General features: G+C 39.3%; 1 protein-coding gene across 4 annotated transcripts in view; it reads right to left on the bottom strand.

Annotated features, from left to right (window-relative positions):
* F5 (coagulation factor V) overlaps nt 1-22,853 on the bottom strand; it is a 40,314-nt gene extending 17,461 nt beyond the window's left edge. The window contains exons 1-12 of one of the 4 annotated variants that reach the window (XM_075167378.1): nt 18,174-22,853; nt 15,033-15,124; nt 13,517-13,639; nt 12,032-12,244; nt 8,998-9,141; nt 7,836-8,057; nt 6,912-7,077; nt 4,965-5,142; nt 3,816-3,918; nt 3,217-3,428; nt 2,281-2,431; nt 1,659-1,871 (exon numbers count right to left, since the gene is read on the bottom strand). In XM_075167378.1, coding sequence (XP_075023479.1) covers nt 1,659-1,871; nt 2,281-2,431; nt 3,217-3,428; nt 3,816-3,918; nt 4,965-5,142; nt 6,912-7,077; nt 7,836-8,057; nt 8,998-9,141; nt 12,032-12,244; nt 13,517-13,639; nt 15,033-15,124; nt 18,174-18,334 — 1,978 coding nt within the window. In that variant the 5' untranslated portion in view covers nt 18,335-22,853. The other 3 variants (XM_075167388.1, XM_075167409.1, XM_075167398.1) reach the window with 3 other exon arrangements.
* Between the last annotated feature and the right edge of the window lie 287 nt (nt 22,854-23,140).

Here is a 23,140-nt window from a genome sequence, read left to right as displayed (position 1 = left end):
CAGTGAAAAAAAAATTAATAAATGTAAATAAATAACAACACATATAAATAAATATATCTAAGAGCTGGAGCTTTTCTCCACAGATTAAGCTGTACCTAGGATCTGAGTCCAAACATAACCTATGAAAGAGATGGATATGAAAAAGAAAGAAACAATAGAAAGGATCCTATGTTTAGATCTGGATCTAAGATTGGGATCTTTTGAGACAGAGTTTTAATTTTGTCCTGTCCTTAGTGTTGTATACATTGCCACACAGATAGAGCATTCTGAACAGAACAAATAAGTTCCCAGGCAACGTTGACAAACATCTAGCAAACATAGTATTTTAAAAGCGTTTGAATGCATAAAGGATGATCTTTAAAAGAGTAAAGTAATTTGAATTTCCAATCTGGACACAAAACATTAAGCTGCCAATCTGAGGCATCTTGGATTAACTTAAAGGTTGTAATAATTCCTCTAAAACCAAGTCAGAAGATAAGTTCTCCATTTGAAAGTAGGATCTGCAGAGAACAAAATACAATCTGTTTCCCTAAACAGCATCAAATCAAGTTCTTTGCTTGTTACAGCTTGCTTTTGGAACTAGCAGAAATGACAGAATAGACAGAATTAACAGAGCTTGAGAAAACCAGCTTTTTTATTAAAAAGGTCACAATTTTTCTGATTTATCAGAGTTTGAAGTGACCTGATAGCTTTCCTTATTTCTAGCAACAGCAAATTTACAAAAGACAACATGCCCTAGATAGAAAGAACAGATTACATACCAAAATCAAGCAGAAGTACAATTTCATTACTGGGGAGGTTTCCATAAAGTCTGATGAAGTTTTAATGGTTCCCTAGTCTTGAACAATAAAAACCACTTAACATACAATACATTGTTAACTTATAAGGTCTTGATGCTGTGCAAGCAACAAAAACAAGCTTTGAGGACATAAAGAATTTGTTATTTAAATAGATAAAAGATACAAAAAATCATTGGTATTTTAAATAGGATAAGGATACCTAAACCTTGTGGGATTTTAGGATGATCACTAAACACTCACAGCCTTCAGTGAGGAAGAATCTCTGTCCTTTTGCAGGTAATTCCGTAAGTGTGGACTACATGGATTCTAGTGTCACCTTTTCAAGATACGGTATTAATCCTAGTTAGACATTGAGATGTATACCGATGGACCAGTGATCTGATTCAGTCAGGCAGACTGCTAAATGACCACAAGGCTAAGGTGAGGTGTAGCTACTTTGTCCAATAATGACTAGCACAATTTGACAGTCTTGGCCCATTTTAGCTAACTCAGGATGGACAAGTGGCAAAATTGGGAATCATACAGTGGAGTGGATATTGGATTGTTTCCAAGGACAGTCTTAGAATTGCCTTAAAATGATCATTGCTAACCCCAATACTAACTGTGAAGTGAAAAAAAAACCCAACAAAAAAAAAACCAACAAAAAGAGCCTCAGTATAGAATACAATTATGCTATGTGCTAAGGCTGTGTAGCCAACAAAACTCCATACACATCAGTTGCACTGAGGAATGATTCAACATCTTCCAGCACTGTGTTTATCTGAAAATCTTTCTTTCCTATTTAGGTAAGTCCTTATAGACTGGAGATTAAAAAAATGTCTTAGAAGAGCTGTCAAACGCTATAGTTTTACCACTTACCAACATTGTCCATTTCCACTGTGACCGATTCTCCACTCATTGGGAAAAGGTTCAACACATCTTCATATCTCCCTTGATACAGAAAAGAGTGCCCAGAAAGGCGAACAGAGACAATCTCATCATGAGTGCCAACACTGGAGAAGTGCCACTGAACCACGCTATCTTGGCAAAATCCAAGGATTTCACTGCTGTCAGACACATAACCATTTATTGCTGAAAGGAAAGCAAAATAGAAGTGGTCTCAATATTTTCAGACTAAGACTTTTAAAACTTCCTGTTCTTTGATATCAGTGCACTGAACTGGACTCACATTTGCACCTGGAAAGAGACTGGCACAGGGCTGAAACCACAATAGCCTTGATGGAGATTCCAGCTCTGGAAATAGTATCTCCAAGGCAGCAGGTGCTGCAACAAAGTTAAATAACCCTTGCCTTTGCTTCAGGGTCCAGAGCCAGCCTGGTCCCTAAAATACTGCATATTTCTATACAGTGCCACCGGCATGGTTAGAAGTTCACCGACTCTCTAGAGAATTCCCCAATTGCACTACATCGGAGAACAAGCAACCATTGAATGCTCAGGTTCACATGAGCTTTCATAATATTCAGCTCAATATCCCACTCACTGTGCATTATGTTTGAGTTATAGAACTTGGGATCATCCCTTTTAACACTGGCAGGGTTGCTGCAGTAGTCCTTGATGTTATCCTCTATGTACCAGCTCTTATTTTCATCGAACACAGCAAACATTGCCTGCTGCTCCCCATCTGCCTTTTTCTGAAAGACAATCAACACAGCAGTTACATTTTATGAGCAGAGACATGTACTAAGGACTCAATCCTACTATCTTTCTTACTTACTATGTAAGCAATATAAGCTTCACCAGAGTTGCGGTAGGTGTGATCCAAGGGCTAAGTGAAAGGGAGTCGGGGGGTCAAGACTTCAAGGTGACAATCCTACGACTGCAACCAACTTGTGGTGGAGCACTGAGCAAGCCACTGCTGATACGCAGATGGGATACGACTGGGCTCTCTGCAAAAAGACCAGCCTCCTGGTTTGACCTGAGCACAAGCTTTTGACATTTTTTTTCTCCCAAGTGATGCTCAAGTCTTTGCCAAGCAAGATTTCAACGGATGGCAAAGAGAACCACTCTCCCAGAACTCTTCCGTGCTGTTTGGGTTGCTCTGGATTCAGTGATGCCCGAGATTGTCACATCCTGTTGAGTTTTCTCTGTTACAGAAAGGGACCAGCTCAGATCTGAACGTCTTTAGAGTGTGAAGGTATAAGAGCAGCAGGAAAATTTATTATCAAGCCTAGAAATAGACTTTCAAGTCAGGCTGACCTTTTGTTGAAATGCTGCTTTTGCTAAGAAAATCAGAATATGATTCCTCTACCGCTGTGGACAGTTAGAGGACTGTTTCTTCAAGTCATTTCTTCAGGAGCCTGTTGGTTTAATTGCTCTCTACACGACAGTTCTCTAAGGGGAGCAAACCCAAATTCCCTGTAGATCAAATAATTTATTTGAGCAAAATCTATCTCTAAGAGGTTGCCAGACACATTACCTGCACACCCTTCTGCGTCAATGCTTCACTTTTACAAATCAGAAGTGGGCCAATCAGCCCAGAGGCTATATCTCTCTCAATATCTACAGCACTATGATATAGCCTTGTAATACATTGTGCATCCTGTGCAGTGGGTTGGTCTGTTTTAGCAATTTTCCATTCGTAAGTGTATGTCTTCCCTGGTTCAATTCCTCTATTCTGGGTGCCATTGCCTAAGGAAAAATAAAGAAGGAGAACAGTAATGGTACAAACTTAGAGCCAGATCTTTATATGACATCAGGCTGCACCTTTTAATGAAATTGGTGCAGTTATGCCATTTCAAGCTACCTCTGAGATAACTGAAGTTCAGCATGAAATTTTGTCTCTCTCTAAAATCACAAACAAGAACAGAAAGCTAAGACACCAAAAAAGGGTATTTGTCTATGCTTTGCAGGTAATACCTTGGTTTCGCTATAAGGCGACACAACACATCAGCAGAGGCAGAGCATAAATTGAGGTCTCCCGGTCATGCACATTCCTAGCCAGAGCATCTCCTTCAAAGCAACGAAACCCTCCACAACAGCTAGTGGTATGCAAAATGTAATTCACAAATTTCTTACCTGTGGGATCCAGAGGATAATCAGCTCCTTCTGCGTTCTTTGAAAGTGTCACTCCATGGAAGTAAATGCTGTAGGGTCGACTGGCCTTATTTTTGAATACAATCTATATTGATAGGCAAATTAAAATAAAAAGAATTTAGTATTCAGCAAATCTATGAATACATAACAAAGTTTCAGCTACAGTAGAATTTGCCCGGTTTCAGCCCACTAAGTGCTGGGAAGGCGAAGGGATGTCTTAAATATTGTCTGATAATATAAACCCACAGTCTAAATGCTGGTACCCTGCTGCTGGGCTTTGTAGAGCCCACTAAGTGAAGTTCAGCTTCTTACACCTGGTCTCTGGAAAATCTAAAAAGAACACTTATTCTTCCAGCTACTAAGCAGACACTACCTCAGGGAATATGAAGTTATTGACTGAAGTTTTTAAGAAGCTTCAATATAGGAGAAAACAAATTTAAACAGATTTAAAAACAAATCTTGTCTCAGATTCCAAGACCCAAAGAGGATATGGGAGGAAAAGGCAAAATGTCCTGCCTATTCTTGATGAAATCAGAAAAAAAAGAAGAAACGTGCTAAACTCAAATTCAGAGTCACAGAACTATGGTGGCCATTAAAGGTCATGAAATTCTGTGATGTATCATTAAGTGACAACAGAAAGACAAGTGGATGTGACAGCAGCACAAGCTTGTAAAGCAAATGCTTTGTAGTTTCACTTCATAACTACTTGAAAGAACATTTAACTGTGAAAACTGAGTACCTTTATCTAAAACGGCCAAAAAAAAATAACAACATAAGGAATGAGGGACTCATGAAGTTTGGCCTCATATCTAAATCCCCCCACAGAAGTCCACCTGGGTCTAGCTTTTTCCAGTTTGGACCAGTGTCAACATATAAATGTATTTTACAAAGAGTGTGAATGAAGTGTGTTTATGTTGCAAAATAAAGCACAATCATGGAAACTATAGAGGGAATGCTGAAAAACTTAAGCTAAACACTGTCACTTGTGATCATAACTTTTAATAGGGCCAATATTTATAACATTAGCTATATTTTTTAACAAAAAACGCAAACCAAACTAGTTCTTTTGTATCTCTGCCCAACAGAAAATTATGCTACAGTATAAATAATCTCTGAATTTATGTTACTTACTTTGACTTTGTCATTGAGTTGAGCTCTGATAATAGGGCCCAAGATTCCAGTTTCCTTGGGACGAGGATTTTCCAGACGTTTAGTGAAGCTGGCATCGGTATATTGTCTAAAAATAGCCTTTTTATACTTTTTACCTATGAGATTTGAGAAGTTGTCCAAGTGCTGCGCTTTATAGTGTCTTAAAAATGAAGGAAAAGACAAATAATCAACAAAACTTGAATAGTGACATCTATTAGAATACAGAATTAGTATTCACGCAACTGGTAGAAACCTCACTGCTTGAAAAAAATCCAAACCCTAAACTAACCTAATGCTCTTCACCCCAAATTCTAACCTAAATTAGGTAAGAAGCAGCTTGGAAAATTATTTGTGTTTTAGTATCACATATGACCAATTAGTATCAGATTTTACATTAATTTAATAGGGTATATGTGCAAGAAAGAAACAAAGTGAAGCAGCAGCTACCTTTTCAAGATAAGATAGCAAAAGTCACTGTTCTCCTTTTACAAAGGCATAGTTGAGCATAGAAAAAATAAACAATTTGCTTACAGTAGCAAAGACTCTAGGAGAGACAGGAACAGATAATCCCAGCCAAGCACCATACAATAACTAGTGTTACACTCAGGTTTGAAAACATTAGAATTGTTAATGCTGAGAGCAAGACTAAGATAAATACTGGGAAGTAACAGAGTAACATGTTTGCCCTGGTCACTTGTGCTTCAAAAAAGGTTACTGAACAGGGATAAACTCTGTAATTTTGAACAAAGGAGGAAAAAACAGAGCACTGAGGTGGTTAAGTAATGCCATGTAACTAGCAGGGAAAGATATAAAAGTTTGTTCCATGCAGTCCAAGAGCAAATAAGAAGGGAAGCAAATCATACCAAAGAAGGAGGAATACTTAGAGTTATGTGAACACTATATTCTGAGGAGGTATATGAAACTATAACTCCATACAGGGTAAGGAATTTGTCTGGTTCTGCTTAAATCCTTAAAGGTTCTCATGAACACCAGCTTGTAAAGTCACCAGTACTCTAGCAGTGGTGAACTGACAGATTACAAATTTAACCTTACAGTGCACTGGCAGCATTGTGTACTATCGCCTCAGGTATGTTACAGAATTTCTTCTATTACCTTAAGTTGAACAAAATAGCCCAATATGCTTACTTATTACAACTTTTACTACATGTACATTGGAGCCATGCAAAAGTCATGCAAAAGACGACTTTCTCCCATTCTAAACACTTTATCGTACTAAACTTTTAAAAACTTTTATTCTCCAGAAATATTCCTTCCCTCCCTTTCTCTTCCTCTTAAGGATTGTTTATTTCAGCAGAATTCATGCTGAAAAGTAATTTAGAGAATAGGCTTGTATGCTACTTAGGGCATTTCCTAAGTCATCTTCATATCTTGGGCTCCCCATTAGAGGCAAAAGAAGGTGTCCACTTTTGGGTTCCTCAGCAAAGAAAGTCATTGACACACTGGTGAGAGTCCAGTGGAGGGCCACCACGGTGATTAGGGAGCTAGAGCACATGACATAGAAGCAAAATCTCGGTTTATTCAGTTGTGCGAAGACACGGCTAAGGGATCATCTTATTTTTATCTTCAACTATCAAATGGGAGATTATGTTGAAAACAGAACCAGACTCTTCTCAGAGTTGCATAGTGAAGACATGAGACACAATGGACACAAGGTGCAACATGAGAAAGTCTGATTAGGTATAAGGAAAAAACTTTCCACTGTGAGGTTGCAAAGGTGCCCAGAGAAGTTGAGGAGTCCCCATCCTTGGGGACAATGAAAACTCAACTGGATAAGGCCCTATGCAGTTGGATCCAACTTTGCTGTTGGATCCAACTTTGCCTTTGGATCCCCAGAGGTCCTCTCCAACCTCAATCATTCTGTGATTTCATGTTAACATTCCGTATTATGTTGACAAAGTATTATTTTACCTATCAAGGCTGTCTGGAATACTTGGGGCATAATCCCAAGTAACTTCTTCTGCAGCAATGAAATATTCCCAACTTTTGACCATAAGACGTTCTTTATAGGAGAGACGACTCTTCTTCACCTCTTTGTCTCCACAGTCTCTTACAGTGAGGTAACCGTGCATTCCAGCTAATGGAGAAGAAACAGTACCATAGTGATTTTCCATTTTATGAACCCTTACCACTTCAGCTGCATTTCTCATTTCTTTAGCTAAGGCTGCTAACAAGTGCTTGTTCATCTGTTTGCCATCTTTTCAGGCTTGAAGAGGCTGCGTCCATGTAGACTAGATATAGGCTGGGAGCCTTCCAAGGAGCCCATGTTAATCAAATGGAATACAGAAGCTCTCTCAACTAGCCCTCTTTGAAAATACCAGCTGAACAGCTAGAAAGCTTTTTTTTCCCCTGTTTTTTTTTCACAACATGTCTTCCAGCTCTTGTAAGAGAGACATTTCTCTCATTCTTTAAAACAGAATTCTGATCACTGCTGAGAGAGAGATACCCACTTTTAAACGATGAACATGATGAATATTTTCATCAGATTGAGGGACCCTTAGCTGAAAGTGCTCCGTTTCTCAGGAAACAGGTGGTTCCTTACTCATTTTATAATGGTGCTTGTCTGAACAGCTCACAGAGACTTAGACACTGGAGTACTGATTCACTGTTGCTCTGTGATCTGCACACAGCAGTAAAGCTGCAGATAAGAATGCCTTTTAGCTCATCATGCACTTCTCATTCCAACAGAACGCCCTGTTCTCCAGTGGTTTCTCAGTGAAATGACAACCATCTGGAACGCAGTAACTGCACCACTGCAAAACAGCAGAAACCATTTGGGACACAAAGAAGAGAAGGACAACTCTACAGTTGCCAAATAAATAGACGTTTCCTTGCCTTGCAGGTGCTTTTGGACAAGAGAAGATATCAGCCACCTTCCTTCCTCACTCACTGTCATGTTTACTGTGGTTGATGCTCCTCCCACTAGGTTAACAGTAGAAACTCGGTGACGTCTTTGCTCCATGGACTGGCCATTGATATGAATGGAGAAAATTTCTGGCTTGGAACTCATTCCTATCAAATGCCAGCTAATGTTGTCATACGCACAAGCCTCTAAATCTGAAAGAGAAATGAGAGTAGGGTTCAGAATACAGGCAAATCATGCAAGTTTCCTACGCACGCTAGGTCTGAAGTGAATCTTCGCCCAAAACATTAAAAAAAATCTCTGACTCCTGTAATCAGTGTTTGCAACAAGAGGAAGTTTCACAAGCTTGTAAATGGAACAGATACAAAAATCCTGTACATCAGTGGAAAATAGGTGTTTAAATCTTACATGCAAGTGACAACCTGACTTATAGTGAGCTGGCAAAGAAGGAAGAAAACCAGTAGCCTCTTTTGGACAACTGAGCTGTCCTTGTTTGTGTGGGGGCGGGGATGTGGGGAGGAAGTAAAGTAAAGAAAAGAAAAAGGCAAGAATCCAAGCTTAAGAATGAGGTTGTATCTAGTGACAGTAACTACTCTATCCAAAATTTTTTTTAAAAAAAACACCTAAGACAGGTGCTCAATGGACTGGACAGAGACATGAAAATAGTTCCTTAGGAGAACAAGGGGAAAACACTAGCAACAGAATAACCCCATTACCACCTTCCTAGTCTTACCACATAATTGTTTAATGTAATGGTAACTGACTTTCGACTTCCAGGAAGTTCTTCACCTAGTATGTCCTATATACTGTAAAACCAGCAGTTCGTTTAATCACATCACTCTCTCCCCATCAGCTGAGTAAAAAAATGGAGGGATTTCTTATTTTTTAAAGTGAGTAATCCTGTTCTTAGAGCAGAACTCTTCTTAGAAGTAATCTTGTTTCTTATCAGAAATATGGCATGACTTCCTTCCAGCAGCACAGTTTCTCTTCTACAATTTAGATGCTCACAGGTGTGTTCTAAAAAAGGCTGTATCCCATTCCTCCACATTTCTGTTCTCTGGCATAAAGAGCAAACAAAGGTAATATTCAGTCTTCATTAATGTTTATTTCATTTCACATAAGCCTGAACAATACCTGGTAATGTTCCATCAGTATAGCCATTAATTGTGTATTTGAGTGATGCTGATCTTTGCCAGCTCTTGTTTTCATCAAACACACCAAACATCAGTACATACTCCTTGTTGAAAAGTTTCTGTGACCCATCCTCATTTAGGCTTCCTATGAAGAAGAAATAACAGGTCTTAATTTGAAGCAGAAGTAAAGCAGTTTTCACGTCAACATAGTGGCATTAATGCGTATTTAATGAGCTTGCTTCACCTGTTAGCATGTACTGGCTAAGCCTGACCAAAACAAGACCTTAAGAATGCTCATAAAGTGATTTTATTTCTGAAAGTACTTTTGGGTTGGGTAACCGTGAAATCAAAGGCCTGTAATATCCCAGAGGAGATTAAACAACATGCAATGAATTGTCTCAGAGAATTCTGGCAATGTGTTGCGGGGATCGCCTTAATGAATGTGAGTGCCAAACAGCCTTCTGTCCACAAACAGATGCTGGCCTCTCTTTTGAGACTGTGAGGCAAGGAGAAGAATGATGGCAGAGTCACCTGCAGTGTAAACACTGCCTTTTCAAGCACTACACGCAGGTCATCAGCTCCTTTAAAAAGCATAAAACCAACCACTCAGCAAACAAACTTTACATACAAAAGACTTTAACAAATACTGCTGAATTGTAAGAAACCATCTAGTTGAGTTTGTGATACAGGTGTGATTTCTATCAACAAGTAGAATTCATTCTGGACATGCCACGCAGAACTGCTGTGATTTTATTGATTCTTTCTGTAGATTGCTCACATCAAAAACTTCCATTTGCTACTTTCAATACATAATCCAGGACTAAAATAGATGTCCCTCTGGACTGCAGGAACTAAAAATTTGGGAACTTGCTGATTATTCTACTTAGGAAGAGACACTGGCAGTGGAAGCAGTTATCTTTAATGTAATCCTTTCTATTTATGAGAGGCTACAAAGTCTTGTTTTCCTGCACAAAAGAAGTCTCAGATCAACAGAGGAATTGATCTGCTTGTCACGCAAAGAATGTTCAGTCAGTGCTTTAACTCAAAAGTCCACTTTTTATAACCTTCCCAGGTTATGCCACCTATGCTGCTCTTAATGTGTCAGACTGTGGTGGGTTGACCCCAGCCAGCAGCCAAGCACCCACACAGCCACTTCAATGCTTCCCCGCCCCCGGTAGGACAGGGGAGAGAACAGGAAGAACAAAAGTGAGAAAACTTGTGGGTTGATAAAGATGGCTCAACAGGTGAAGGAAAGAGGGGAAAAAACCCAAGCAACACAAAGGAAATCATTCATCATCTCCCACAAGCAGACTGACGCCCAGCCAGTCTCTCAGAACACCACCTTGGAAGTCAACACCCCTCCTTCCCCCCGCACTGCTGCTTCTTCCTCTACCTCCAGCTTTTATTGCTGAGAATGACGTTATATAGTAGGAGACATCGCTTTGGCCAATTTGGTTCATCTGTCCAGCTGTGTCCCCTCCCAACCTCTCGCCCACCCCCTGCCTACTAGCTGGGGAGGTCTGAGCAGGAAAAAGCAAAGCCTTGACACTGTGCAAGCACTGTTCAGCCACAGCTAGAACGTGGGTGTATTATCAACACTGTTTAGCCACAAATCCAAAACACAGCACCGTATGAGCTGCTGTGAAGAAACTTAACTCCATACCAGCCAGACCAAATACACAGGCACGTTGCACACCTACCACAGGCAGTGCCCAGTCAAAGAACCCTTGTTCAGAAATCTTAAAAATTTGAGTAGTTAGCCATCTGTCTTTGCTCTAGCTAGAAACACATGCTCAAATTGTCTTGAAGGTAGTGGTCAAACCAATCCATCTCAAACTTATATCCAACTCAAGCCCACAATATATGCATGAATTTGAGAAGCCTGAAGGAAGGAAAGCAAGTAATTCTGAAGCATTTGTCTAGATTAACTCTACCATTATGCCATAAAATGCACACATACACACGAACACAGAGAAAGAAAACGCAAGAAAATTAGGAAAACGACAAGCCCTAGATAATACTAAAAGCATTAATTCTCAAAAAACTTCAGGAGGAACATAATTAATATGAATGCCACTCCTTTGAGGTGATATGAGTAGGTGTGTTCTGCAATTAGATGGATATCTATTAGTGAGAAGAGTGCCCTTGAACAACCCACACTGAACCAGTTTTATGTTTACTTTCAGGAAAGCTTCAAGGTCCAAGTCCATGCAGTCTGCAGTCTATACCGAATGTTTGACTCAAACTGCAGGGAAAGAGAATCAAGCTAAATAACTCACGGAGCTCTCACTAAAACAAGGATATATAACCTGGAAAAATTTAGGATTTAAGGGACCGGCAAGTAGTTTAAGTAGCTTACAGAGTGGTATGCTGTTTCAAACTTCCCTCAAATCAGTGACATGTACCTAGCAGTTATTTACAAATCCTACAAGACACCAGTTCACAATTAGTGGAGATTTGAATTCAATGACTCAAACTGCTAAAATCTCAAGTCCCTGATCGCATGCAAAGCAATTTTTGAAGACTTATAATCTGTTCAAATTTGGCCATATTTTCAAATGACTAGCAAAAGACACACTGCTCTGCAATTTCAAACCCTTGTTATAGAAGAGAGAGTGCTACACCCTCTTGATCAGACAGCCTTTAAAAGGCATAGGTAAAAGAATTATTTCCTGCCTTATTCTCTGGAATGGCTAAACCATTTTGAATGAAGCTTTAAAAAATATTTATTCTAAGACAGGAAATTTGAGGTCATATATTTAACAGTTAAGCAGCTGAAAATGCAACCAGTACAGGCAAATGTATCTATTTATAGTGCTCTCTGTCGATCCTATAATTATAGGATGGATCTGCACGAAAGGTAGCATTTAAAAACTTTAACATCTAAAAGAAAGATGTTGAAAACCATTTACTTTACACTGCATGTAAAGATGTGAAAAGGAAAATAATGTGTCTTCCCTCATTATCATACAACCTTAACTTTATTAAGAAATGAAACTATATTACCTTATAGTAGTCTTAAAGCATCTCATTACCTTTTTTACAGATAAGCAGTGCTCCAATCAGACCCGAGTTAAAATCCGTTGCGATGTTCTCATGAGAATAATATGCATAAGTAAGACAAGGAAGGTCAGCTTCTCTTGGACCAACTTCTTCTGTTATATCCCACACATATGTGTAGACCTGGCCTGGAAGTACAGCATCATCTCGTTTTTCTGCAGGTGATGTTCTGTCATCATACAGGGAGCCTGTCAAGAAAAGAGTCAGTAGGATGACATGAAGACAAAGAGCAATTAAAGCATCTGGAATGTCCTCCCACAACCAATTCCAAAAGCTTGGTTTGTTTCTTGCCTCTATGATACTTCAGCTTCAAAGCGATAACTCATGATTCTGCTCACATTGTGGAGAGTAGCGTAGGGGAGAGTAGCTATTCCACCATCCTGTTTCTTACAGATTAAAGATTTCCTAGAACTGTCATCACTGCCAAAAGGTGGGGCTCTTCATCAGTCTGACTAGGGTTAGGACGGCACGAAGCTTCAGCCTCTGCTCACGGATACTCTGTGGAGGAATACCGCCCACTTTGTCAACTTTCTAATTGTCTCTCATAAAGCCATTGCGCAGGCGAGCATTGCCTGGCTGCCTTAGACCTTCTCTGTACTGCATATCCAGATGGCTGTCATGGCTCCTATCTAGGCCTACCACATCCAACAAATCTGCAGTATGACGAAGGGGAGCCAGAGAATCAAAATCCTAGGTGCAAAAGGCACATTAATAAGATAGTCAAACTGAACTGCTTGTCACTTCCAATAACATGTTCTGTTCAACTCCATGAGATGGGGTTGCAAAACTCTTTTTGTACCTACACAACAAACAAAGCCTTGAAGAAATTTGTAAACTGCAGGTCAGAGCTCTGGCTCAGCATCCAGGGCAGGGCAATCCGAGAAGCGTGGGCAATCAAGTGCAGTGCTAGTGCAGACATTTAACTGTCAGTTTTATCACCGTTTATGATCTCTTTTTGCTAGTCTCATGAGGATTCCAGGAGCAAACCACCACAAAGCTGAGCATGAAATGCTGAGTATCAGGACAACACGATCAGCACTGTCAACTGCCTTTACCAATAATGCCTTGATGTACGCTATTGCAAGGGATTTGGAAAAGTTTTTTTAAGACCTATATTTAAGAGTTTACGTGTCCTGAAATAGAATATTTTGCAAGTACGTGGGGATTGGACCAGATGACCTCCAGAGGTGCCTTCCAACCTCAACCACTCTGTGATTCTGTGAAACAGTGTTAGCACACAGGCAGCTGGTCAGGAGACTGTGCATGTCAGATGACACTCATATTCCTAGTGTTACACTGATGGACAAGAAAGGAGCTAACAATGGGTGTGAAGTTTTAACCCACGATCAACAGATATTTGTGTTACACATATCCTCAAACATTCGCCTGGGCCCCTCTCAATATTTTGTGTAGTAGTCTACAAGTAAATGAACAAAACGTAGAGTTTTTATAGTATTTACCTTCTCCAATTTTGTTGTAAACTATGCCTTGGGGATGAATACTGACTGGCTTGTCAGCCATATTCTTAAGGTGAACTACTAAGGTATCTCCCACTTCAGCACGCAGGGTTGGTCCCAGAAGTCCTGCAGTTATTCAAGATAAAGAGAGAGGAAAACGTGAGCAAAACTGTATGTTTAGTGAAATGAAGAGTTCTCTCCCCCCATTAGGGAACATGAGCTCTCAAAGTACAAGTTGCAAAATTAATACAGGCAGAGAATGTAATACCACTGCAATTTACCTGTAAAAAGGCACGTGGGGATTTAAAACCTGCTGCTCATAGTCAGGAATGTTATAAATTGTATATCTGGCAACTAGCACTTAAAAATCACGGGAAAATGGTAAATTTGGGGGAAAAAAGTTATTTCCAGAATCAGAAAATTTATCAAAAGTTTCCTGCGGAGGATCATTAGGAATTTCTAGGAATCCTTCACATACAATTTAATTAAACAGTTTTAGGAAAGCAGACATTTTATAGTCTAAGAGTTTAGAGAAAGGCATTCAAGCACATTTCTTTGAGTAGCGCTCTCAATGTCAGAAGTCACAGAACAAAAAGATCTTTCAAGCCCAAAATGTTATCTAAAGAAATAATCAGTCCCCTGTTGCAAATTTCTTGAAGCATAGCCTGCAAATGGTTTCAAGAGGGGCTTGTATCCCTACTTGCCATGTTGCAAAAATAAGCAATGGAAGAAACCTAAGACCACCTTTGGCTTGTTAGTCTCCTTCCTTGTAAACTATTCTGTAAATTTCTTTCTCTGAAAAGAAAGAAGCAGTTTCAGAAAAGACAGGAGAACAAACAAAACTGGAAGGAATCAGATCTTAGACTAGACCTTTCAGGGCCACTTATAACAATTTCATATCACCAACCTCACACACGTTTACTTTGAAATCTAAATCTGAACATCTGACATCTGAAGTTATTTTATCTATTAATACAAAGCACAGACAGATTATAGAAGTACTCTGCGTAAGTATCAGAACACAAGTACCATACCTATGCATGGCATAAGTACGAGAACTTGCCTCCATCCATTTAAAGCGTCTTCAAGCAGTAACAGAGGCAAAGGCAAGGGGACATCTTTCACACCCAACCTCATAGTTTTTCTTTTCCTTTCCACCGATCTATCGGAAACATATTTAGCCTCCGGCCTTAGGCTCCTTTCATGTGAATTTATAGTGTCACCACTGTGACTGTGCCATACAAGTCTAAATGGGTATGGGAAGTCTCATCAGATGCTGAAAACAAAGGGAACAACTGTACCGTGCGGTTAATTTGCAGATAGCACTGAGCCCCAGCCTCCGAAAATCCAACCTCTCCATGGCCTTTGAAAGCCTAGTGCACTGTAGGGGCCTCATCCCCTGGGCCTATTTGGTTTATGTGCAAAACAATGGACACAGAAATACAAGCTTGCTTAGCTTGTTGCTGGCGTTATAACAAGCAACAAACAAAAATACTCAGAATATTTCCTTCCCGTTTACCTGCAAATATATTTGCTGGCTTTTCTTTTTTAAAATCCACTTCATATTCTCTGTAAGAAATTTTCTTAAACACAGGATCTGAATGTTCCAATCTGAAACCAAAACAGTTACAAACAAATTAAAAGGACAAAGATTCCCAGGGATGCCATTGCTGTTTAACAGATATCCTAGAAAATGAATCCTGGAATTACATTTAATCGCTTGCGCATTTTGCTGAAGGCAAGGCACACAGTCCAACTCTTTGTAATGTCTTCCGTTCTCCCTCTTCCTCTATTGAATCTATGATGTTCTTGAGCTACGCCATTTCATATTAGACATTCAATGACACTACCTAGCACAGTTTACCCCTGATTTTGCTGGTGATTTCTATAGGTCCTTTTGATTCCGCGATGAAGATGTCTTTGTTTTGTCCATTTAAGACACAGAGGAAGATGTCTTCACCACGCTTAACCCAGAAAGCATCTAACAAAACACAGTGAAAGAAACCTGAATTTCTCTTTACTCAGCCCCATGCTTGAACTTTAAGACTCGCCACAAGGATTCTGCAACAGCATTAACAGCAAGCTCCTGCAGCAGCAATGACCTTGGAGGCAAGCACAAAACTGTTCCCTGACAACAATTAAGGATCACACAGCAAGTCAGCAAATTGCATTCTGAGAAACACTGCAAGTGTCCTTAGTCTTGTAACGTTAATGAACCAGGCACCCAGTAGACCACATAATGTTTTCTTAGAAAATATTTATGCAAGCAGAAGGAAACCAGCATACAACACTTCTGGAATGGAAATAACGATGAGAAGAGGGCTGGAGGGATAATAGCCTGTATTTAGTTTCACATTTATTGGTTGATTTCTTACAGTAGGTACGACAACTGGATCCAACAGTAATTCCACTTGCTTCTTTTGCAATGCCCTTTCAGGCACATTTGATAGTGGGGAGCTGATGGGCTGCTCAAGCATAGAGAGGCCGGGCAGAGATAACACATTGAGCTCGCTTCAGTGACATCCAGGGTCCATAAGGGGGAGATCTCTTTTTGTAGAGATCTTTTGTATATCCCTCTGCGACACACTCTCGCAACAGAAGAGTCAGGCAGAAGCAGTTTGCGTTTCAATTCATTCCCCTCGCTTTAAAGTCACTGCTAAAATTTTGTTTCACTCTTTAAGGAGAAGGACCCGATCTATAACCTTCTTTGACAAGTGCTGCCCTAACGTGACAATGTTGAGTAGAATATACTCATAAGACTATGGGGTGGAAGAGGAAATTTATCAACGCCAATTGTATAGCTAGAAGGAACAAAATACATAGCTTGCTAACACTTCAGAAATCTCAGACTACTCAAGCAGGTCTAGCTACGTAACTTTCAGGAATGGCAGCAGCAGCGCTGCAGGCACAGATAACACGTTTTCACTTTGCTCTGAAGCGTCTTATAAATATCACTTGTCCATGGTAACAAATAAATCTCTACGACAAGTTAGTGTCCTTTTTCTAGCATGTGTGATTGGAAAATTAAGGAAATAGTTCAGGAAGAACCCTTTTTCTTTTCAGCCTCTCTTCAGTTATTTAGAACCAGAAGTAGAAAAGTATCAGATTCTTACACTGTATTTAGACATTCAGCTTCTACTGAAACCAGGGCAAGTTACATACCCAAATGCCTTTGGGATCCAAGCCATTAGCTCTTCCTTAGTGAGTATCTTTGTGGGTTGGGTTGTTTTTTTTTTTTGAGTTAAATTTCTATAAGCTCTGCAAAGTTCATCAGGCTCATTTGGGATGTGACTTGCTCTAAATACTTATGCGAGATATCTCAATAGGCACTATGTACGAAAAACTTCTAGCTAATCATAGGGTATTTCAACTGAGGTTTAAGACAGTCTGTGGGTCCCTACTGCATGAAAAACGTGATGTTTAACGAAACAGCAGTTGATACTTATATTGATGCATCCAGTGCAGATGAGAATGAAAGTTGTAACTACTAAATTCACATGTCCGGGTCAATACTTAAACAGCATTTGGCTTCATATTCCTACATTTAAATCCTGTTTTCTTCTCTCTTGCCTGTTTGACATTCTGCTTATACCAGCTGTATTAAACTTTCAAGGGGAGTTTCAGAAATCATAGAAACTTTGTTTTAATTAGTCTTAAAAAAAAAGAACAGTTAGAAAATATAAATCGGAACTGGAAATGTCCTTTCCATAACATCCAGAAATGCAACTCACATTTAAAAAAATAATCACAAGCTAAACAAAAATAAAGAAAACAAGCGATCCACCAATATAAAAAAAATGCAGTAGTATCCAAATACACCCTTCAATGTATAAGTAAGTTGTACCATTTCATGCTACTTCATGAACAAATAAAGGCTGTATATGGTGACTATAGTGAACATAGCATAAGAATTCTAAATTACATCCAAGTTTTGTCATCCGTAGCATTGCACTTGCAGTGTTTATAATCCTAAGAATAATAGTGGTAATACAAAAAAGATATTTTGTATGCTTGATTGGTGTATGCCTGTAGGCTGGCCATTCTGCAATACTATCTGAAAAAAAATTGAAATTAGTATTTTCACTTAATAACGTACAGCAATGCTTAATCCTACAACCTTTACTCGGCAGAACTCGGGATGGACATTTCACAAAAACTACTGAGCAACTCAGAAACAACATAGCTAGTTCCAAAGTTCATCAGGCTCCGATTTAAGTGAAAGTGATAGTATCCAAATTGGAACATATTTATTCCTTCTGCAAATTCCAAAGTCTGGAAGTTTTTGAAATCTTACCAAACCATAGCTCAACTTAACATTGCTCAAAATCCATATACCTAAAATAATTACATTAAAACAAACAAACAACAAACATCAACCCACACAGAAGATGATAAAAGCAAGCCCTGGAACATATTTAACAGAAGTGCTCTGAAAACATAAAAATAATTCTATCCACTAATGAAGTAAATAAAAAGGAGCTTTTAATACTTCACTGGCTCCCGTTCAGATCATGCTGTTTAAAGTCACACAAGTTCCTCTGAAGTCAACAGATCAGGCTCTAAAGTCCTCCTCTAAAACTCCACAGGAGACGGGAGACATAAAACACTTCCAGTCACAAGACAGGACTGGTTTCAACCTTCTTATCCTGTACTTTGTTACCTGGACTTCTCCTCAGATTCCGGTTTGTAGGTCCAGCTAGTGATCTGAGCAGCTATATAGTGCTCCCTGACCTTCGTAGCTCCCACCACATGCTTCTCTGAGTCTGGCCACCACGAACCAAGCAGAAGCAAGAGAAAAAGACGCATGCAGTGGACTGTCATGGTACGGATGCCTGCTGATGCTGCTCTGGAAGATAAGGCAGAAACTGCTGCTTTTATTGCTGTTGCTGCTTCTAACTTCCCCTCAGAAATGAAATAATTGTGATGCAAGAGGGTAACAGCATTTGCTACGCTCAGGTCATTGCTCTTCACCTCCTCCTCCCCTTACTGACAGGGATCCAACAGAGATAAAAAACTATTTAAACTACCTTCCTTCCCCTCCTCCCCACCATCTTCAGTGAGAGACCAGCACCAAGGAGAAGCAGCTCCAGCCCCACCATAGACTGTGGTTGGGTCATTGTCTACTGAAGCAGCAGGATATCAGAGGCAGAAAACAATTACTTAGATTACTTACAATTACAGGATGTTTGACTTGCATGGTTAGGAAGAAGGGGGGCATATTTTCTATCTTCCCAGAAAACAGAAACCCAGCACACAGCTGGCACGGATGGAAATTTCCCAATCAGATGCTACATCTCCTAAGAAATCATTCCCAGTCAGAAAGCAAAATGCTGAGGGATTAGGTGTGGGGACTAGAAGTGGACGCAGAGCTAAATCTAGTTCAGATCTAGTTTCAGCTCACCATATACTGCATACTCATAATAGTAAGTTAGTAACCTTTCCATGTTGTCAGCTTCAGTTTGGTTCCCACCACACTCTCAAGTATCTCAGGTAATGGATAACGAACAGGCTTCTCAGTGGCAGCTAACAGGTCAGCCTGAAGACTTGCCCGTAGTCAGAATCCTTCTAATCTAGTCTTGATTAGGATCTGTTGACATTTATCTGAAGAGAAATGATTAGGAAAATACCTTTTGATAAGCTAATTATCAGTGACAACTATATCACCAATAATGTTTCCCTGCTTTTGCCAGTGCTGAGAAGTTTGTCAAAACAAGAAGAAAATTGTTGAGTGTTTCCCATACACATGGGATTGCTGGAAAAAGAAAAATCCCCACCTGTTTTTTTCATGGACAGAAGATCACAACTTTTTCAATAATGTTTTGCTAATGTTTTCATGAAAAAATTACCTAAAACCCCAAATCAAAATAATTCCACTCCAGATCCAAACAAAAATCAGACTACTTCAAAAGAACACCTGATCAATTCTAGGTTTGATATATTGTTCAACAGCAGAATGGTCTAACCGGCAGCTTGGTTAATTCTATTCAAACTATATGGTACCCCATGGCCTTAGAAGAGATAGGGAAGATGGTTGGAAAAAAATTAATGAAGACCAATAGCTAAATGCTCCCTACCAAACTTCAGGATAGTTTGGTGCTAAACCTGAAAACAATTGTGATCACTTGGACAGCATAAGAGTACAGACATCATGGAACAGTTTCAAGGCAGCAAACTGAACTTACATTACCTCCTACTGCATCTGCATGGAGTTAATCACTTGAGCCATTTTGACACCTACATTATGTATGAAAAAAATTCAAAACCCAGAATCCAGCAACAATTAAATTGGACCAGAATGTGTGCACTGATACCGAAGAGAAAATCTTAGGTAAACACAGTCCAATAGTATTTCATTACTAATTAATTATTTTTTTGATTAAAGAACTCACCATAATCCTTGGTAAAATACTTCAATAATTTTAAAGTAAAAAGTTATAATATTTGTCTTATTTCTGCTCTGCTCCTAATCTCATCTCTGGCTCAGGATCTGTTTCAATGCTGGTGCTTAAGAGTTTGATAGTTGGTGTGAAAATGCCTATTATTTAGATTTTATGAAAGAAATCTCTGGGCAGATGGACAATTCCTTCCTTCGATCCAGAACTGATGGAAGCAGCTGGTGCTAAAGTGCCTAGCACATTCTGTTAAACCTAAACCATCTTCACTTTTAAGTTAGCTTGTCTCATGTCCAGGTCTTCAACATTCACACAGCAGCACACAGAAAATATCATGCATCTTTATCAGAACAGAAACTGATTCATGTTTCAGTCGTCTCCACCCATTGGGCTTTACAATGCTGTTCCTAAAGCTCCTTCCCATACAGGATTTGAAGACCTTCTTGTATTCTTATGTGACTGGCTGAAGAGGTGAAACTAAAATACACTTTAAACAAGTCTTCCTGTAATTCTGTTTAATGAACTAAGTGTTTGAATTTTCCATTACAGGTTTCTAATACTTAATTCTTCCCTGTAATAAAAGCTAAAATATTGCAGGCTAAAAATTGATACCCAGAATACCTGGTAAAACCCCTTGCTTTGTGATTGTGAGCTGGGAATCATCAAAGCTGGCATCATTTAATTACTTCTCTTTTATCCATTTTGATGAATTTTGGGATTGTATTTTTCAAATTTCTTAGCCAATGAATCGTGCAGTACCAAGGAAATGGTAAAAGGAATTAAAAATGCATTACATGAGTGAAATTACTTTTACAAGGGTGGCCAATAATACTGATAGTTTTAAAGAAGAGTATCAAATTAGACCGGATATACTTTCCATTAAGCTACACTGATTAGCATGTATTACCCTTCTTTAATCCTTTAAGAACAAGAAGTCCAATATTAGCTACTTGCTTATTTTCTCCTCTTCCTGCACCTCTTAGGATCAATGTAAGATTGAGCTGCCTGAAATCATCTGGGTCAGCCTGTTTTTTTTTCTTTTTTTTCTTTTTTTTAAGCTATTGCATCACATTGTCTCCTCTAGGCTTTGGGAAGTTTCACAGTGTTTTGAAAATCATTATTAATAATCCAAAGACCTTGTTCCCTTTCACCTGGCCATTAATTTCTAATATCTGCAATTATATCCTCTGTCTGACATGGTGAAAGTCTAATACACACACATAATTTTTTTAGTTAGCATTGGCTGCCTGCAAGCTATTACTATTAGACCCATGACAAGTGACTAAAGAGTACATTCTTCAGGCTTCCAAGACAGTGCAACTTTATTGTCTATCCATATATACAGTCACAATGTTAGCTTCTTATACACAACACTGCACACGCAGCAAACTTCGTATTTTATCCTCATTGCTTACCCACATGTTCAAATGTAATCTACATTTGGTCACCAGCAACATCAAAAGATCTTGTGGGCAAAAGCCACGCATGGAGGAGCACAGGTCTAGTCCATGGTGGCAAAACAATCGCTGCAGCACAATGAACAATGTTACTCCCAAAACGAAGCAGTACCTTTGGGATGTACTGATAGCGAAATGCCAAGAAATGAAGAGAGTGAAATGAAAAGAAAGCACGAGAAGAGAGGCATAAGCATTTTCACACTGAAAGCAGGTCTGCATCTTCTAACTGGGGAAGATTCCTGTCTGTTCTGACACCCAATAATTACGGTCCTGATTCTTCTTATGCTCCATGTGAAAACATACTAAAAGAGTATACTCGCCGTAGTGCTCAAAGGCTGACCTTTAAAACTAACTGGGGTTGCCAGTTTTTCCACTCAGAATAGCCTAGGCTGAGTCTGAGCAATCAAGAAGACAGAACTCTTTAAAAGGGCTGTAAAGTGGTGATTTGCAGCTTTCTGCAAATTATAGATTAGGACCCACCACAAACTTGGATCTACTTCATCACAAACGCTATCCTAAATGCTCGCAGGCAGCCATGTCCTGATGGCTGCCATCAGTTTTAACAATTGTATTACAGAGACTGAGAGGGAGCTAGGACCGAGAAGAAAGCTGTAAGACAATTATTGAATTGGTTGATAAGAATGCCCTAACACAGACCTCTCTCTCTCTCTCTCTCATTCAAACACACAAATCGATGCACAATGGCCTGTTTAGTGCAGGGTGAAAGGATTTCATGGGCAAACAAGGAGTTAATTATTGATCAGCAGTGAACACATGGTTCTGAATGTAGGTAAAAGACAGAGGGGGCACTTACCAAATCTGCCAACTCGGAACAGAAGCCATCAGATAAATATCTTCACTTCTGGAAGAAGGCGCTAAAGCCAAGAAAGGTTAATCTGTGAAACAGCTCATTTTACACGTTTAACGTAGATGTACTGTGTTGATAACCACATGAGCAGGCAAAAAGAAAAGATGGCACAGAAACTTAGGCTTTCTTTCAAACAACAACTTACTCAAAAGGAATACGCATATGCATTTTGTATTTGATGGCAGCTCATATAAGAACACATTCTGCATAACTGTTAAAGGAAGGCAGGCCACGTAGCTTGTGCGGTCATACACAGACTACAAGGCAGTAAGAACGTAGAACAGCACTTCAGACTGGTCTGGTGCTAAAGGCTTCCGAAGATTACATAATCATGTCAATTTAAACCTATATACATTCACATATTTTAAACCTGTGTTTTCCCTTAGGAGAAAAGCAAGTGTCCTTGATTAGAATTGGGTGTTTCTCCAGTCAACGTCGGCCAAAACCAGTTATTTAGCAGGACCCAAAACTATTTGCACAGAAATGCTGAATTTAATAAACAGTTTCAGAGAAAAAGAAATATGTGAGTTTTCTAAATATTGTAAAATCTAATTTCAGTGCTTTAACAAATTTGTCTAAGACCACCAGCTTTTGGTCTAAAAAAATTTCATTTTAAAGTCCAAAAAGAGAAGAGGATACACTAGCTTCCTCTCTTCAAAAACTACATTAATAATGTCTGACTCAAAATGTTGGATTGACCCAAAAGAAACCTTCCCCCCCCCCCCCCCCGCATGTTTAATTTTTGCCAGAAAATTTTCAGTTTAGCTCCACAAAGACTTTTGCTCCTACTCTAAACTGTGTTTAGAGTATGTTCCAGTTTGTCTTCTTTACCAAGAGATTTCTTTATTTGCTCAGGCTTACACCTGATATGCTGAATCAGACCAGCTGCCCTCATGCTAAGGCAGTCTAG

This window comes from Calonectris borealis, chromosome 1 (assembly GCF_964195595.1).
Source record: "Calonectris borealis chromosome 1, bCalBor7.hap1.2, whole genome shotgun sequence".
NCBI classification, from domain to species: Eukaryota; Metazoa; Chordata; class Aves; order Procellariiformes; family Procellariidae; genus Calonectris; species Calonectris borealis.
The sequence above is the reverse complement of the archived record's forward strand: the minus strand, read 5'-3'. Positions and strand labels throughout refer to the sequence as shown.